Source organism: Ceratotherium simum, chromosome 3 (genome assembly GCF_057802395.1).
Source record: "Ceratotherium simum simum isolate JZ-2026a chromosome 3, ASM5780239v1, whole genome shotgun sequence".
Lineage (NCBI taxonomy): Eukaryota > Metazoa > Chordata > Mammalia > Perissodactyla > Rhinocerotidae > Ceratotherium > Ceratotherium simum.
This window is the reverse complement of record NC_141902.1, coordinates 39600785-39619574: the sequence shown is the minus strand read 5'-3', so window position 1 is coordinate 39619574 and position 18790 is coordinate 39600785. Positions and strand designations below refer to the sequence as shown.

Here is an 18790-nt window from a genome sequence, read left to right as displayed (position 1 = left end):
GATCCTAACAGCTGACTGATTCTGCTGGTCACTCACCTCTGTGGAGGCCAGTTTTAGTGAATCAGAAACAGCCAGAGGTCCTCATGTGAAAACCGCTATATGTTTTGTATTGCCTGAAAGTCCTACTGGACTCTGTTAGGCAGACCCTGGTATCAGGAAAAAACAGCCTGACTTATGAGGAAGGCACAGATTTCAGTTCAACCAGTCCTTGGCAGAATGCCACATGGACATCTACACACCATGGCTGGTGTGGTGAACGTTTACCCTTTGTACTGTTGTTGCTCAGCATCCACAATATTTGGGCAGAATCTCTCATAGTGTCAGTCTCATTGGGAGTAGGGCCCAACTCTCCATAACAGAAGCCAAACAGGCCAGATACCCCTCTCCACCTCCTGGCATCTAGAACACTAACACGTGAAATGAGGCCCACCAACTAGGTGCTCCTACTTGAATTTTGAAAGAATAACACAAAAACAAAGGAATAGTTGATAAATTCTCCATGGTGGCATTGAGAGTCAAATAGCACTGCACCCTGAGCATACAGTGGGGCGAGCCCCAAGTGTGGTGCTCAAATCAGACTATTCTGTGATATGGCTTTGCCTGGCTTCCCTGGTACCTAGGGTCCCATGGTTTCCTGCCCATTTTTTAACTTTTCCTTCAATCCTATGAACCACCTGATACGGTTCCAAATTGGAATGTGATACCTACACTTCACAGCTGTGTGATCTTGGGCAAGTTACCTAACCTTTGTAAGCCTCAGTTTCTTCAGCTGTAAAGTGGATATTTGTATCTATATCACAGGTTTGTTGTGAAGATTACGTGAGATAATGCACGTAACTAGGAACAACAGGGACGAAGATAGGAGTTGCTGACTCAAGACTACACGACCCTCTTCTATGTTTTAGCAGCTGCCGTTATGCTTCTCGGCCAATGAACTATTCATGTTTTGTTTTGTTTTTTATTTTTTCTTTAATTATTTATTTATTTATTTATTTTTCCCCCAAAGCCCCAGGTGATAGTTGTATGTCATAGCTGCACATCCTTCTAGTTGCTGTATATGGGACGCGGCCTCAGCATGGCCAGAGAAGCAGTGTGTCGGTGCCCGCCCAGGATCCGAACCCAGGCTGCCAGCAGCGGAGCGTACGCACTTAACCGCTAAGCCACGGGGCCGGCCCTCATGTTTTGTTTATTAATGCTTCTAATATTCAGGCATAGGGCCAAAAGAACCCAGGGAGTGGTGAAAAATTTGGGCCTTGAACCATTCTCACCTCCTTCCCCAATCTCCCTCCCAGCTCTGTACTTCTCCCCTCCATTCATTCACTTCTACATTAGCAAAGCTGAAAATTGGGCAGGGTTCTCTTTCCCTCCTGGCATCTGTCTGGGTTCAATTCCCAGGTACTGAAGGAGGAGGGGTCATTTCTCTTCATCAGACCACTCAAGTTGGCTGCCATCTGTTCACTAGTTGGAAAATGTTCCACAAAACTCAACCTTTCTTTCTAGTGCCCCAGCAAGAAGTGGAAACAGAGGTACAGACAGAGCAAGGCCACAACTAATCCAAATGTCATTTCTTCCCACTGCTCACACACAGCTGAGCAGATAGAGCTCAGTGGACTGTGAATGAAAACAACAGAATGTTACTTTGTCCATGTTTTTATCCAAATTCAAATCACTGCCTGAAGGTTTTATGAAAAACATCTTTGAAAATACCATTTTCACTCAACAGCAAAATATGTCAACAGGCAAAACCATAGGCTCCAAACCTGGAACTGGTGGAAACTGTTAAGATGCAGTTACCATTCTTCAAGAACAGTGAGGCTTAATTCATCATAAGTTCTGGAAAAAAGCACAGCCCCAGATAGACTACAACAGAGCCAGATGACACCATGGTCCACTCTCACCATGATAATATAATGAAGCAGATAGAAACAGCTCATTGTGAATACTAAGAACAGTCTGAAAGCTAAAATAAGCCACCAAAAGGCAATCTAAAGCTAGAGGGTCCAGTTCAGGAAGGGAAATGGGTAGTGTGACCTTTTTTTCTGGAGTATAAGTAGATGAAAGCATTAAATAGATTAATTATAGGTAATACAGCCGTCCAGTCTTTTTTGTGTGTGTGTGAGGAAGATTAGCCCTGAGCTAACATCCATTGCCACTCCTCCTCTTTCTGCCAAGGAAGACATCTGCCCCCATCTTCCTCTACTCTACATGTGGGACGCCTGCCACAGCATGGTTTGATGAGAGGTGCATAGGTCTGCGCCTGGGATCTGAACCTGCGCACCCTGGTCGGCCGAAGCAGAGCGCGCGAACCCAACCACTACACCACCAGGCTGGCCCCACTTCCAGTCTTTTTAAGTATTAGCTAGATAGGGTACAGCCTATTGGATGCTGCTGTACTGAGACTCCCAACACCTAAACCCAAGACAAAAGCCCTAGCAATACCCATTTCCTAAGAGAAACTAAATTTAGAAATCAGAATTTTTAAAAAATAAATTTTCAAAAGAATGAGAAGACAAACCACAGACTGGGAGAAAATATTTGCAAAAGACACATCTGATAAAGAACTGCTGTCCAAAATGTACAAAGAACTCTTAAAACTCAACAATAAGAAAATGAACAACCCAATTAAAACACGTGCAAAAGATCTGAACAGACATCTCACCGAAGAAGATATACAGATGGCAAATAAGCATATGAAAAGAAGTTCAACATCATACATCATCAGGGTTGCAAATTAAAAGAAGGAGATAACACCATACACCTATCAGAATGGCCAAAATCCAGAGGACTGACAATACCAAATACTGATGAGGACGTGGAACAATAGGAACTCTCATTCATTGCTGGTGGGAAAACAAAATGGTACAGCTACTTTGGAAGACAGTTGAGTAGTTTTTTACAAAACTAAATATACTCTTACCATACAATCCAGCTATCACGCTCCTTGGTATTTATCCAAAGGAGTTGAAAACTTATGTCCACACAAAAACCTGCACACAGATGTTTATAAAAGCAGCTTGATTCATAATTGCCAAAACTTGGAAGCAACCAAGATGTTCTTCATTAGATGAATGAATAAATAAACAGTGATGCATCCAGACAATGGAATATCATGAACTAAAAAGAAATAAGCTATCAAGCTATGAAAAGACATGGAGGAACCTTAAATGTATATTTCTAAGTGAAAGAAGCCAATCTGGAAAGGCTACATACTGTATGATTCCCACTATATGACATTCTGGAAAATGTATAAATTATGGAGACAGTAAAAAGATCAGTGGTTGCCATGGGTTAGGGGGAGGGAAAGATGACAGGTAGAGCGTGGAGGATTTTCAGGGCAGTGAAACTACTCCATATGATACTATAATGATGTATACATATCATTATACATTTGTCAAACCCACAAAATGTACAGAACCAAGAATGAACCCTAATGTAAACTATGGATGTTGGGTGATAACAATGTGTCAATCAATGTAGGTTCATCAATTGTAACAAATGTACCACTCTGGTGTGCAATGTTGATAGTTGGGGGACAGGAGGTATATGGCATCTCTCTGTACTTTGGGCTCAGTTTTGCTGTGAACCTAAAACTGCTCTAACAAATAAAGTCTACTTTTTTTTTTTACTGAGGAAGATTCACCCTGAGCTAACATCTGTTGCCAATCTTCCTCTTTTTGAGGAAGATTCCTCCTGAGCTAACATCTGTACCAATCTTCCTCTATTTTGTATATGGGTCACCGCCACAGCCTGGCCGCCAATGAGTGGTGTAGGTCTGCACCCGGGAACCAAACCTGAGCCGCCAAAGCCGAGCACACCGAACTTAACCACTAGGCCACGGGGCCAGCCCAAATAAAGTCTATTTTTAAAAAATAAGATCAAGAAGATAAATCTTAAGGGATGGACTTCCCCGATTATCAGTGACATTATAAGACATACCCTTCTTGAAACCAGCTAGAATCAACAATGTCTCTGGAGATTTCATGATGACTGTTTAAGGTCCAAGAATAATGGTTGCCCTGTATTTCCCTAAAGGAATTTTCCACTGATAGATTTTTTTGTTTGCTTGTTTTTAGTAGTTCTGTAGTTCTTTCTATTATATATTATGTTCTCTAAATCCCAAGTAGACTTATAATAAAAAATTTGTGACTTCAATTTAAGATGAGAAAGAGTTCAAAATAATGAAATAAATATTGATTTCAAATACTATCAGAAATAGCCAAATGAGTGAGAAAAGGGACATTTCAAGGAGGTCAAAAAACTTGGTTAAAAAAATCTAAAAACTAATTCTGTTAGCAGGAACATTTAAACTGGAAAATAATTCTAGACAACTGCTGGAAACTATTTGAACATACGTTTTCACTAATGCTGTTAGTTACTTAGGAAAACCTCAAGAAACTCGGAGTTGTACTTAGACGCTTCTCATCACATGAGACGCTGAGGTAAGGTTCATACTATTTGTGGAACTACTGACCTATCCTCTCTCCAAACTTGTGGTAGTGGCATGAAAAGTAGGGTTCAGGGCCCATTATTTGGAGAGAGAGCATTCATGTAAAATATATAACTTAATGGGGCCTGGAGTTAGGGAAAGGACTTAGAATTATTTCTCTTCCTCTAAACAGCTACACTTACAGTTTAATGGTTAAGAACACAGGCTTTGGAACTTTCTAGGTTCAAAACCTGGCTCTTTGGGCAAGTAACTTTACCTCAATTTCCTCATCTATGAAATGGAGATAAAAACAGTACCTAAAACTAATATGGATTTTGAGAGGATTAACTGTGTTAATACATGTAAAGTCTTTAGAACAATGTCTGGCACTAAGTAAGCACTAAATAAATGCAAGCTTTTATTGCTGTCACACTTTAGTTTTTCTATTTTTCTGTATAAGGGACTACTTAAAAGAGTCATCTTTCTCTCTGGCACTCTCATATATTTTAAGGGGAACCATGTACTTATTTTGGAAGATAGATACCTGAATACAGATACCATAGTTAATATGTCCCACCTTCATATAGATACCTTTTGAACAGTTTCTACCTTCTAGCCTATTAAAAATTTATTTCCAAAAGTTTCACAAACCATTAAACTAAAGTAAAAAAATAATTCAAACTCTTTCTTCATATCTTGAAGGTTTTGCTAGGGCCTAGAGATTACTCTTTCCCTTTTATAAATATGAAAATCATGTCACTGAGAGGGAGGTTACCCATGTAATAAAATACATGAAGTTCTTAGCACTTAATACTTTCCCACAGAAAGGCTTCATATATTTTTTATAATTGAGGTATAATCGACATAACATTATATTCGGTTCAGGTGTGCAACAAAACTATCTGATATTTGCATATACTGCAAAATGATCACCACAATAAGTCCAGTTAACATCCACCAGCACAGTTACAAAATTTTTTTTCTCATGATGAGAACTTTCAAAATCTACTCTTCTAGCTACTTTCAAATATGCAATACAGTATTATTAACTATAGTCACCATGCTGTACATTACATCCCCATGACTTATTCATTTTATAACTGGAAATTTGTACCTTTTGACCCACACGTTTCTATTATAAAATGAAACTGCTATTATAAACTAAGATTTTTCACACAGAAAAGAAATTCTTCACCAGTTTTTGTTAATTTACATAAAGAAATATTTATGAGAAAATGGCTTTAAATTCTATGATGCATGCTGTTTAAATGGACTTTAAATATTACTTATCTCTCTTGGTCTATAACTTCATTTTTAAAATAAAAGAATTGTACTAGAAAACTTTTTTCCCTTTTAACAAAGCTGCTACTTATGCAATAATAGATGTCATCTTTACTGACAAGGGTCAGTATTTGAGAATTCACTATGAGAATTATTCTTATATTTCTTTACATAAATAATATACTAAAAATAGAAAGAAAAAAACAGAAAATGCTGATAAACAAATATAATCCCACCATTCAGAAATTAACATTTTGGTGTATAGCTTACTCTTTCAGACTTTTATTCTACTCCTAATCAATATTTAATGTCTCTTTCAGGTCTTAAATCCTGACGTAAATATAGTAATTAAGAATACTTGAGGAGCTGGCCTGGTGGCGTAGTGTTTAAGTTTGCACACTCCGCTTTAGCGGCCCGGGGTTTGCAGGTTAGAATCCCCGCGCGGACCTACGGCACCACTCATCAAGCCATTTGTGGCAGCATCCCATATACAAAATAGAGGAAGATGGGCACAGATGTTGGGTCAGGGCTAATCTTGCTCAGCAAAAAGAGGAGGATTGGCAACAGATGTTAGCTCAGATCCCATCTTCCTCACACACACAAAAAAAGAATACTTGAATATAATGAGGATAATAAACTGAACCTAGTTTTCATTTTTTTATCTTGTTATAATTACTTAAGATACTAATAAGTACACTTTTATCTATGTTTATGCTTAGACAACTTAATATGTTTTATTTTAATTTAAAATTTCTATTTAAATTCCGAAGTGGGAAAGCATGCTATAGCCCACCTTTTGGATATCCAAGTCTATCTAAGCCACATGCCAAGCTCACTGTCCACTTGGGAGTAGCTTACCCAAAGGGAAAAAAAGGTATTGAGGAAGAGAAAGAAAGCCTCATCTGTGCCAGCTTTGCCAAAACTCCACAAAAATGTCAGGAAATACTGTCCACTCTTCATAAATGTCAGGTAAATTCTGGGCTAGTCCCTTAATCCCACCGCAGGTCACTCATTTTTGGGTTTCTACCCAGTATAAATGTTTACAGACAGTCCATTCCCATTGTAAGCCTGGCAAGGGGTTATCTATATCATCTGAGCTCTGATCCAAGTACAGACCAGGTACTGTCCCTGGTCTTTTGTAGCAGATTTCTCCAGAGAAAACAGGCAACTACGTATATTTGACTTTGACAGATGAAATTAGATTTCCTACTTGGCTTCTCCATTTTATACTGTGAACTACAGAGAGATTTATTTCACATATTTGTTCACATTGTATATGTATCCATGCAATGTATACCATGGAAATTGTTGTTTAAACAGTTTCAAAGGAACATGAGGAGAAAGAAACTACAACAGAAATTTTGAAATTCAGGTAAACATGAAGAAGGCCAACCAAAACATATGCCATACCCAACGGAAAGAGAGAAGAATCATTATCCTGAAAGAAACCAGTCTTGAGACAGGCAGGTCCCAGAATTAGATTTCTTTTCACCTTGGGCAGCAAGCATGTATTAAATTCTCAGCAGGGACCCAGCTCTACACAGCGCACTGTGAGAGATTTTAAAGACATTTAAAACAGCATCTCAATCTACAATGAGCTTACCATACAGTTGGAGAGACAGACCACAGAGTTAGTAAAAAGTTCAGTACTGGTACATAGCAGAATATGAATGAAGGGTAAACATAAATATTATATTTGGAGAAGGGAAAATGACTGCAGGCTGGGGTAGTTAGAGAAATCTTCATACGGGCCGGCCCCGTGGCTTAGCGGTTAAGTGCGCGCGCTCCGGACTGTATCACCACAAGATCTAAAATGCATCCTTGTACCCTCATTCACAGCTGGTGGGAACGCAAACTGGTGCAGCCTCTATGGAAAACGGTATGGAGATTCCTCAAAGAATTAAAAATAGAAATATCCTATGATCCAGCTACCCCACTAGTGGGAATCTCTCCAATGAACCTGAAATCAACAATCCAAAGAGGCTTATGCACCCCTGTGTTCATAGCCAAGAAGTGGAAGCAACCTAAGTGTCCCTCAACTGATGACTGGATCAAGAAGATGTGGTATATATGTACAATGGAATACTACTCAGCCATAAAAAAAGACAAAATCGTCCCATTTTCAACAACATGGATGGGCCTGGAGGGTATTATGTTAAGTGAAATAAGCCAGAAAGAGAAAGACAAACACTGTATGATCTCACTCATATGTGGAATATAAACCAACACATGGACAGAGAAAACTGTATTGTGGTTACTACAGGCAATGGGTGTACGGGGTGGGCACAAGGGATGAAGGGAGACATATATATGGTGATGGACAAACAAAAATGTACAACTCAAAATTTCACAATGTTATAAACTATTAAAACATCAAAAAAAAAAAATGTATCCTTGTCATTTCAATCATTCAGGAAGCCAGAGTTCTGGGTGAAACAATAGAACTCCCTCTGAAAAACCGTTGGCTCTCCACTTGCCATCTCTTAATACCTGGCTGTCAACCTTGGAAAGTTCACACCTAGGACTAAAGATCTCCCACCTCAGGAACAACAAACATCCAGGCAAGTAAATCTAGAAAGAGCCAGACCAATCTGTCTGCCCCATCCCTTTATTCAAGTTATTTTTATTTGAACAAAGAAATATAGATACAAAAAGGACAGACATCAGCAGCTATATATTCTTAGTCTCAATGAAAGGGGCCCACTGGTAGTGGCAGTGGCCCATTCTCATTACACAACCCTTTAGTTGTGTAATGAGAATCTCGCTCCCTAAAACAAAAATTACTCTGTGACCAGATAAAACAGGGTCTTTCTGGGAGCTTCTGCTTGGGTTTTATAGACTAGCCCTCTTCTCAGAACCCCTCATAAGCTAATTGATCCATGAGCTTCCACCTAAAGAGGGAAGAGGAAGAGACAGAAGGGCTGCAATTTTCTTAACATGACCTTGGCCTAAAGAATATCCCAAAGTGTCCCCATTTAAAATTTCTCTGACCCTACAGCTACTGTCATGACTATAGAACTAGGAGGCTTTTGGAGAAGACCAAAAGATTCAGTCTTTATCCAAGTGGACTCATTATATTGTTATAGCTAGTAGAAAGAAGGAAAATAAAGGCCGAAATATACAGGCATTTCTATCTCATTTTATTCTGTCTTCTCCAAAACTGTATTTATTATCTATAATGTATAATGTATTGTTTACCTATAAAGATTTACTGCAATTTAACATTACCATACGTAATCAGTAATTCCAAATAAGTAATAGTCAACATCCCAAAAAAAGAAAAAATTCAAAGAACTGTCCAAATGCCACTGCTGAGCACAAAATATTTTCATTGTACTTTTCGGTCTTTCGACATATATATAAATTTTATATGGTTGCTACTCAGAGTACATAAACTTTTGTATACTGCTTTTATTCCTATATTCCTAAAACCTTAAGCATTTTAAACATTTCTGTTTTTCATTTTCACAATTATAATTTTAGAGGTTCATAATTCAAACTATCCTCAAGAGTTTTTAGCAATTGACAATTTTCTTATTCTCATACCAACATGAGATGAACAAAATCCAAAACTCCCATTAAGAAACATCAGTAGCAGCCAGTACTTATAACTGCAACTCACCGTCAATGATTCCCACTGGTATGCAGCACAAAGAAAAAACCCAAAGGGCCAGCCCAGTGGTGTAGTGGTTAAGTTTGCACGCTCCGCTGCACGGCCTGGGGTTCGCAGATTCGGGTCCCGGGCATGGACCTAGGCACCGCTTATCAAGCCATGCTGTGGTAGGCATCCCACAAAAAACAGAGGAAGATGGGCAAGGATGTTAGCCCAAGGCCAATCTTCCTCAGCAAAAAGAGGAGGATTGGCAACAGATGTTAGCTCCGGGCTAATCTTCCTCACCAAAAAAAAGAAAAAAAAAAACCAAAGACTATTTACAAAAGTGTCAGTGGGGAGTAGGAAAACTATAAGGGATAGTGCAGTAACCTGGAACTAGTAATTGGAAATTCACTATCCCTAGGTCTCACCAAAACCTGGAAGGAGAGAATCATGCCGAGAGCACCACCTTGAGAGAAGCTCTGACCTTAAATTAAAGGAAGAGGCCACACCAAGACAATCCTACAGGAGGAAACCTCTTCCTCTGATCTCCTGCTAGGACTTTCCATTGTTCAACCCCAACCCCAAGCCGGAGGGCAAGGGAGCCCATTGTTTAGTCCAACAGGTCAGTCCTTGGGGCAGAGAATAAAGTGGAAAAGTTTGAAGAGTTGATGTGGAAGGGCAAAAGGAAGATATTCAACAGAACTTAGAAGGGTAAGAGAATGCTAGCTGAAGAACCCAGGAAGACTTCATGAAATAGAGAACATCTGAACTGGTCCTCAAGACATGAATAGGATTTGAATGATGGGGAGATTTTCCAGGCAGTATGAACAACACATGTAAAGCTGTGAGTGATGAAAATGCATGGCTGTCAGGTATAATTTAGAAAATAAGATATGTTGGGAGATAAGACTAAAATATTGGGGTCATGCTAAGGATTAGGTTTTAATTTCTTTCATCTTAATGTGCACTGCATTATTAATGGCAGAGTCTCAAAGAACGTGATAGGGGAGCCACTGTTCTGTCACAAAAAATTAGCAGCACAAGGACAACCAGATAGGAAAGAAATTAAGAGACACACCTACGGAAAACCCTTGAATCAAAGAGGAAATCAAAACTGAAATTATAAACTACTCAGAAAGCAATGAAAAGGATAACATACCAATGAAATATAGCAAAAGTTATGATTGGAGAACTTTTTTTTTTTGAGGAAGACCAGCCCTGAGCTAACATCTATTGCCAATCCTCCTCCTTTTTTTTTCTCCCCAAAGCCCCAGTAGATAGTTGTATGTCATAGTTGCACATCCTTCTAGTTGCTGTATGTGGGACGCCGCCTCAGCATGGCTGGAGAAGTGGTGCGTCAGTGCGCGCCTGGGATCCGAACCCGGGCTGCCAGTAGCGGAGCACGCACACTTAACTGCTAAGCCACGAGGCCGGCCCCTATAACATTTTGTTCATGCATTCGTTTCCTGACTTTCTCCACATCTTCCTTTAGTTCTTGGAGCATCTTTAAGACAGTTGGTTTCAAGTCTTGGTCTAGTATATCTGTCTTTAGGTCTTTTTCAAGGACAGTTTCTGTCGATTAATTTTTTTCCTTTGAATGGGCTATACTTTCATGTTTCTTTGTAGGCCTTGTGATTTTTTGTTGAAAACTGGACATCTGAATCAAATAATGTAGTAACTCTGGAAATTAGATTCTCCCCTTTCCCTAGGGTATGCTATTTCTTATTAATTTTGTTTATTGTTTTTGGTTTTTTGATTGTTGTACGCTGTCTCGGTGCTGAAGATCAGCCTGAGGTATAAACCTAAGGTATTCTCAAGCCTTTTCTGAGCCTTTCCCTGGGCACATATGGTCACGTTCTAATTTTCCCCATGTAGGTAGTTGTTTTTGAATGTCCTGGTCTCTAATGTCTGGCTCCCCAATGGAGAAAAAGGGAAAAATGAAGTGAGGGTGGGGGGTGGGGGGAAGGGTTGCCAGCCCTTTAAATCTTCTGGAAGTCACTTCAGCTGGATGGGGAGGGACTTGCAATAATGGGAAAGGTGCACCAACAAAGGTGCCCACCTATTTGTCTGTTCCTTTGTGATCAGAAGCAGCAATCTGCCATCAGAGCACAGATTCCTGATATTGGGAATACAGGGTCCTTTTTGCCCACCCTGACTCCAGCAGGCTGTGTGCCAGATGCTCCAAGAGCAGTGCACAGCTGCCTGCCACGTGGATAGGGATGGGGAATGAGTCACTGCTACTGTGCTAAGATCTGAAACTGACTGAAATTAACTGCAATTTATCCTCCAAGTCTTCCTCTGGAAGCTGCCAGCCTTCAATAGACTCCCAAGTTCCAAAACAGTTACATCAGACAGATTCTGCCAGTGCAATTGTTGTCTAGGTGGGGAGACATTATTGCTGCTTCCTACTCCACCATCTGCGCAGAATCCTCTCTTCCATAATGATTTTTTAAAATACAAATCAGTACCCTCATATTCCCCTATTGAAAGCTGTGTATATTTAAGTACATAGGAATCTCTTTTATTCTTGAATCCGTTAACTATAATTCACCCAAATTATCACCCTATAAATGTACTTTTAATTTTCTGAAAAATAGAAATATGTGAAATAATGTTAATCTAATAAGAGGCTCTAATAAAACCATGTGAAAGAACTTAAAATTTTTTAACCAATATTTGTAGAGTGCCTACTAAAGCAAAATACTGTGCTAAGCACTGATCCTACTGTTTAAGGATAATTGTTAGGATTACTTTGCATAATGAATACTTCATTAGAAGTGTTTTATTCAAAACCAGGGTTTTAGATCCACATAGCTAGTAACATTTATTAAGCAATTATTTTGTGTTAGGCTCTCTTCTAAGCACCTTAAATGTTATTAATTCATTTAATCCTCACAATACATCTATGAGGTAGTTACTATTATCATTCTCTAATTTTCACATGAGAAAACTGAAGTCCCACAGGTAGTAAGTACTTCTCAACAAAGCTCTCGCTCTTAACCACAGTGATATTCTGTTGCTAACAAAATAACTGTTCACAGAGTTATCAGGAGAGGCAAATCTTATGTTTTGAACACTAAGCTATTACCCTACAATTTAAAACTGTTCTTCAAGGTTTTCTTATTTCCTGTTGTTTTGCTTTACGCTGGGAGAAATTTTGCCAAGTCTCCCTTTCAGTATTTCTGAACAGCAGTTTCAGTAATACTTTGTTATGGCCTTTGGCCAAAAGCAATAAAAATCTGATCCTGCTGCCATCTGTTAATCACTTTTAGAGGCTTGTTGCTCCATTAACCTTTTCATTTGCACATGAAGAAAATTATAATCTCATCCCCAAGTTTCACCCACACTACCACTATTAAATGACGAGAATTTGAAGCCTTGTTAAAGACAGATATAATTACATTTTTTCTTCTTTGCTGTTTTTCAAATTACAAGCGAAAAAATACAACAATGCATGAAGAAAAAGCTAACCTTCTATCCCTCTCCTCACCCCTAATCCCACTCATTGAAGTATCCAACCGGTACCCTTCAGGTTCCAAAGGTATGGAAGGACATACCTGTGGGGTATGTCCTTTCTCCACATATACAAGGATATATAGTTTCTTCTTTTTATTTTTTACTGAAATAGACACAATACACATCAACCTGCAACTTGCTTTTTATCACATAATATACCATGGAAATACAGGTTATTTGCTATAAATACAACTCTTCCTTTCTTCATGCATACAGAGAGGAGTCAAGATGGCGGCGTAAGCAGACTCGGAACTCACCTCCTCCCGTGGACACAGCCAATTTACAACTACTCGTGGAAAAATTACCCCTGACACAGAACTGAAAACTGGATGAGAGGAACTCCTGCAACAACGGACAATCCTAACTGGGGTGGAAGAGGCAGAGACTCCCTTCTGGAGAGGAAAAACGCCGCCTTCACAAGCCGCCAGCTTCACGGCCGCCGGGAGCAGCTCACAGGTACGCAGCCTCCCTGGAGGCGCGGGGCCCTGAGCCGGGAGCGCCCCCGCTGTGGGCATATTGTGGACCCAGCACAATCGAGACCAGCAGCATAATATCTGACTGTGCCTGCTACTAAAACACTGGGGAGCACCCCCAGAAAACCCGGTTCACAAAGAAACTAAAACTGGCTCTTAAAGGGCCCGCGCGCAAACTCACCCGTTTCAGGAAGCACCCTAAAATCACCAGAAAGAAAGGTGTACAGTGCTTTGGTGACAAGAGACTCACCTAATAGGCCCTGAGTGCATCTCGGTGAGGGGTGAGACCTCTCCAGGGACTGGGACATTGGCGGCGGCGATTGTTGTGGCCTGGTGTGGGCGTGCTGACACAGCCGCCATTGGAGTTCTCCCTGAGGCCTGCTAGCCCAGGGTCTGCCCCACCCACTAGAGCACCGATTTAATCCAGCTCAGCCAGGGCAGGCAGCCCACCCTAGAGACTGGCCCCACCCAACAACAAGCCCTCAGGCAACTTGTGGGCCTGCATAGATTGGTGACTGGATTCTCTGCAGCCTGGCAACTGAGCCGACTTGAGCAGGGCAGGGTGTGCACAAGGAGCGGGTGGAGAGTGTGGGGCAGTGGCAGAGTGTGTGGGGCTCCCGCCGTGGAGAGACTGGGTCCGCTTGGGGAGGTCGGGGTGCTCACACGGGGCAGGACTGTGTTGACTGTGTGTGTGGACCTGTGGGCGGCAGGGCTTCTCAGCCGCAGAAGACTTGTACTTCTCAAAGACCCACATAGGAGGTTTGCTCCACCTTCCAAAACCTGAAACAATTGGGTGCTCCTGTGCCTGAGGCCAGCCCCACCCAGCTGCAATCCTCAGAGAGCTGACAAGAGACCTAATAGGCTAGAGGCTTACAGCAATTGTAAGGCCCTGAGCCTAACAACCTGCCACGGTGGGGGCCTACTCACTTAAAAGAAATACTGCAACACAAATGTGGTATTAGAACTTGCAGCCAACTGTGCTGGGGATCCCCATACCTGATAAAGAGACTGAAGGGCCCACAACAACTACAAGCAGCTGAGCATTACAACAGCTGGCCAGGAGCATAACTCGGCCTCCCTGGGTGCCTACAGGGAGAGCAAACAGGCCACTGCAGAAGGATACACGTAGCCCACATAGGGGTCACCCCTGGAACATTGAGAACTGAGGGAAGCACACTGGAAGCCTCCTAAGCCATCACTTACATAAGGTCACCTATCCAAGAGCAGGAGACGTAGCTGACCTACCTAATATGTAGACACAAGCACAGGGAAAGAGGCAAAATGAAGAGGCAAAAGAATACATTCCAATAAGGGAACAGGACAAAACCCCAGAAAAGGAACTAAGTGAAACAGAAATGAGCAACCTACCCGACAGAGAGTTCAAACTAAGAGTGTTAAGGATGCTCACTGATCTGGGGAGAAGAATAGATGAACTCAGTGAGAATGTCAACAAAGAAATGGAAGATATAAAAAAGAACCAATCAGAAATGAAGAATACAATACTGGAAATGAAAAATTCATTGGAGGGACTCAAAAGCAGAGTAGAGGATACAGAAGAACGGATCTGTGAGCTGGACGAAAGATTAGAAGAAATTACCCGAGGTGAACAGGTAAAAGAGAAAAGAATTAAAAAGACTGAGGACAGTCTAAGGGACCTCTGGGACAACATCAAGCGCACTAACATCCGTGATATAGGTGTCCCGGAAGGAGAAGAGCGAGACAAGGGGTCAGAGAATCTATTTCAAGAAATAATAGATGAAAACTTCCCTAACCTAAGGAAGGAAACAGACATCCAGGTACAGGAAGCACAGAGAGCCCCAAACAAGATAAACCCAAAGAGGCCCACACCAAGACACATCATAATCAAAATGTCCAGAATTAAAGATAAAGAGAGAATCCTAAAAGCCGCAAGAGAATGTCAAGTTACGTACAAAGGAAACCCCATAAGGCTATCAGCTGACTTCTCTGCAGAAACCTTACAGGCTAGAAGAGAATGGCACGATATATTTAAAGTGCTAAAAGGAAAAAACTTACAGCCAAGAATACTCTACCCAGCAAGGTTATCATTCAAAATGGAAGGAGAGATCAAAATTTTCCCAAATAAGCAAAAATTAAAGGAGTTTGTCACCAAGAAACCAGTGCTACAAGAAATGTTAAAGGGACTGATTTAAGGGGAAAAGAAAAGACCACAAATAGGAAAAATTATCTATTTCCATGATTAGAACGTAATGGATACAAATGCACAAAAAAGAGGTTAGATATGATATCAAAAACATGAGGGAGGAAGGGAGTTAAAGAGTACAGCTTTCAGACAGAGGTCAAACTAAAGTGACCATCAATTCTGTATAGAAGAAGAAAGGAACAGAGAAGGACTACTAAAACACTGAGAACAAAAAAAAAAGTTAAAAAATGGCAGTAAGTACATACTTATCAATAGCTACTTCATGCATACATACACAGCCACAGTTACACAGCCACAATTTAAAATAATTGGGGGCCGGCCCCGTGGCTTAGTGGTTAAGTGCGCGCACTCCACTGCTGGCGGCCCGGGTTCGGACCCCGGGCGCGCACCAACGCACCGCTTCTCTGGCCATGCTGAGGCCGTGTCCCACATACAGCAACTAGAAGGATGTGCAACTATGACATACAACTATCTACTGGGGCTTTGGGGGGAAAAATAAATAAATAAAAATAAATAAAAATAAAAAATAAAATAAAATAATTGGAATATTATTCATGCTGCGGGGGAGTGCTTTATTTCCTTTTTATTTGTCTTCTCTTTTCTCCCCTCCTCTTTTCCTTCTTCCTACATTAACCCCCACCCACTCTGAGGTAACATGTTAACAAGTGGCATCATTTCTTGCTCTTCCCACAGTTATAATCATAAGCACACACACACACACTCTTACATATTTAATGCTTTTGGTTACTTCTTTTGAAAAATGGGATGTTATTATACAGCTTGTTTTTCTCAGTCAACACCATATCACGGAAATTCTTCTAAGTCATCTGCAATATATTCCATGGTATAAATGCACCAAAATTGATTCAACCATTTCCCTATGAATGGGTAATTCCTTTGTTTCTACTATTTTATCCCTGCTAACAATGTTTCAATAAACATCTTTGACCATATATCCTTATGTACTGTGTTTTTACTTTTATAGAATAAGTTTCAGGAATGAGACTACTAGGTCAAAGGGTAAAATATTTCTTATTTTCATAAATATTGCCAGATTGTTTTCCAAAAAGGCTTTAACAATTTACATTTCCATTGACAATGTAGACAAGTACCCTTTTCTTCATATTTCCACCAGCAATATTACTGCTCTTTTTCACTGTTCTTAGTTTGAACAATACAAACTCATATCTCACTGTTACTGTAATAATAGTGAGTTTGAACTTCTTATCACTCATTTTTTGGCCATTTGGATTTGCTCTCCTATGAAGGGCCTATTCATATCCTTTGCCCAATTTTCTACTGGATTGTTTTTCTTGTCAATATGAAAGACTTCTTAGTATATTATAAACAGCAGCCCTTTATCTGCCATATGCATTGCAATATTTTTTCTCCCAAATCTATTGCCTTTTTTTAAAGTCAACAGATTTTATTTTTTGAGCAGTTTTAGGTTTACAGAAAAACTGAATAGAAAGTACAGAGTTCCCATGTACCCTTTTAGCCCCCCTCCCATTTCTCCTATTATTAATACCTTGCATTACCGTGGTACATTTGTTAAAACTGATGAACCAATATTGATATATTATTATTAACTAAAGTCCATAGGGTTCACTCTCTGTGTTGTACAGTTCTATGAGTTTGAAAAATGTATAATGACGTATCCATCATTACAGTATCATACAGAATAATTTCACTACCCTAAAAATCCTCTGTACTCTACCTAGTCATCCCTCCCTTCTCCCTCCTCCCTCCTGAACCCCTGGCAACCACTGATCTTTTACTATTTCCATAGTTTTGCCTTTTCCCAAGTGTCACATACTTGGAATCATACAGTATGTAGCCTTTTCACACTGGCTTCTTTCACTTAGTATCATGCATTTAAGATTCCTCCATGTCTTTTCATGACTTGATAGCTTATTTCTCTTTATCACTGAATATTATTCCATTGTCTGGATGTACCACAGTTTATTTATCCATTCACCTAGTGAAGGACATCCTGGTTGTTTCCAAGTTTTGGCAACTATGAATAAAGCTCCTCTAAACATCTATGTGCAGGTTTTTGTGTGGACATGTTTTCAACTCTTCTGGGTAGATGTTAAGGAATGTGACTGATCAATGTCAATTTTCCCCTCGTCTCGCACCAAGATCTCCCGAGAATCCACGCGTTCCAATCCCTACCTCTGGGCATTCCAAAAGCCGTACCAGCTCCCTCTATTAGAACTGCAACGAAGCCTGAGGCCTCCCCTGAACTCTCTAGGCCCTGACTCCCTGCTGATCCCACAGCTTCTTTTTTTTTTGAGGAAGATCAGCCCTGAGCTAACATCCATGCTAATCCTCCTCTTTTTGCTGAGGAAGACTGGCTCTGAGCTAACATCTATTGCCAATCTTCCTCCTTTTGTTTTCCCCAAAGCCCCAGCAGATAGTTGCATGTCATAGTTGCACGTCCTTCCAGTTGCTGCATGTGGGACGTGGCCTCAGCATGGCCGGAGAAGCGGTGCGTTGGCGCGTGCCTGGATCCGAACCCGGGCTGCCAGCAGCGGAGCGCGCGCACTTAACCGCTAAGCCATGGGCCGGCCCCCTACAGCTTCTTGACTTAGGAAAATTGGGGGCTAGGAATGAAGAGAAGCTGAGACACATTCAAGTCTCTATCATTCCAGATATTCCCTAAGCATGTGGTTTCCCCTGATTCTTCAACTTCTTGGCACAACGTGTCCCAAATGATTTTCTCCACCATCCTGCAGAATACTAAAAATTCTCTTTACTAGAGTAATTCATCTGAGTTAGCTGTAACTTCAAAGTGTCCCTATTAAAATGCACATGCTACCTGGAAAGACAGATGGATACATTATTTTGAACGGAAAAGGGACTGCAGAAATTATTGTATGCTATATAAGATCTTGATCAGGGCCGGCCCTGTGGCTTGGCAGTTGAGTGCGCAGGCTCCGCTGCTGGCGGCCCGGGTTCGGATCCCGGGCACGCACCGATGCACCGCTTCTCTGGCCATGCTGGGGCCGCGTCCCACATGCAGCAACTGGAAGGATGTGCAGCTATGACATGCAACTATCTACTGGGGCTTTGGGGGAAAAAAATAAATAAACCCTTGGAGAAAATTAAAAAAAAAAAAGATCTTGATCAGGTATCAGAGAACGCAATAAAATAATAATAATAGACAACACTTATGCACATTTATTTTCTGCTCAACACAGTTCTAAGTGCTTTATATTTATTTATTCATTTAGTCCTCACAACAACTCTGAGGTAGGTATCATTATTATCCCCATTTTACAGATGACAGAACTGAAAGCACAGAGAAATAAAGG

At 40.7% G+C, this 18790-nt stretch overlaps 1 protein-coding gene across 7 annotated transcripts in view; it reads right to left on the bottom strand.

Moving 5' to 3' along the window:
- STARD9 (StAR related lipid transfer domain containing 9) overlaps window positions 1-18790 on the bottom strand; it is a 119733-nt gene that overhangs the window by 66474 nt on the left and 34469 nt on the right. For 3 of the 7 annotated variants that reach the window (XM_087425966.1, XM_087425952.1, XM_087425974.1), the window contains exon 1: window positions 13076-13528. The exons of the other annotated variants lie outside the window; for them this stretch is intronic. In XM_087425966.1, the coding sequence (XP_087282092.1) occupies window positions 13076-13333 (258 nt within the window). In that variant the 5' untranslated portion in view covers window positions 13334-13528. Of the gene's footprint in view, window positions 1-13075; window positions 13529-18790 lie in introns of those variants that run through there. 7 annotated transcript variants of the gene reach the window in all.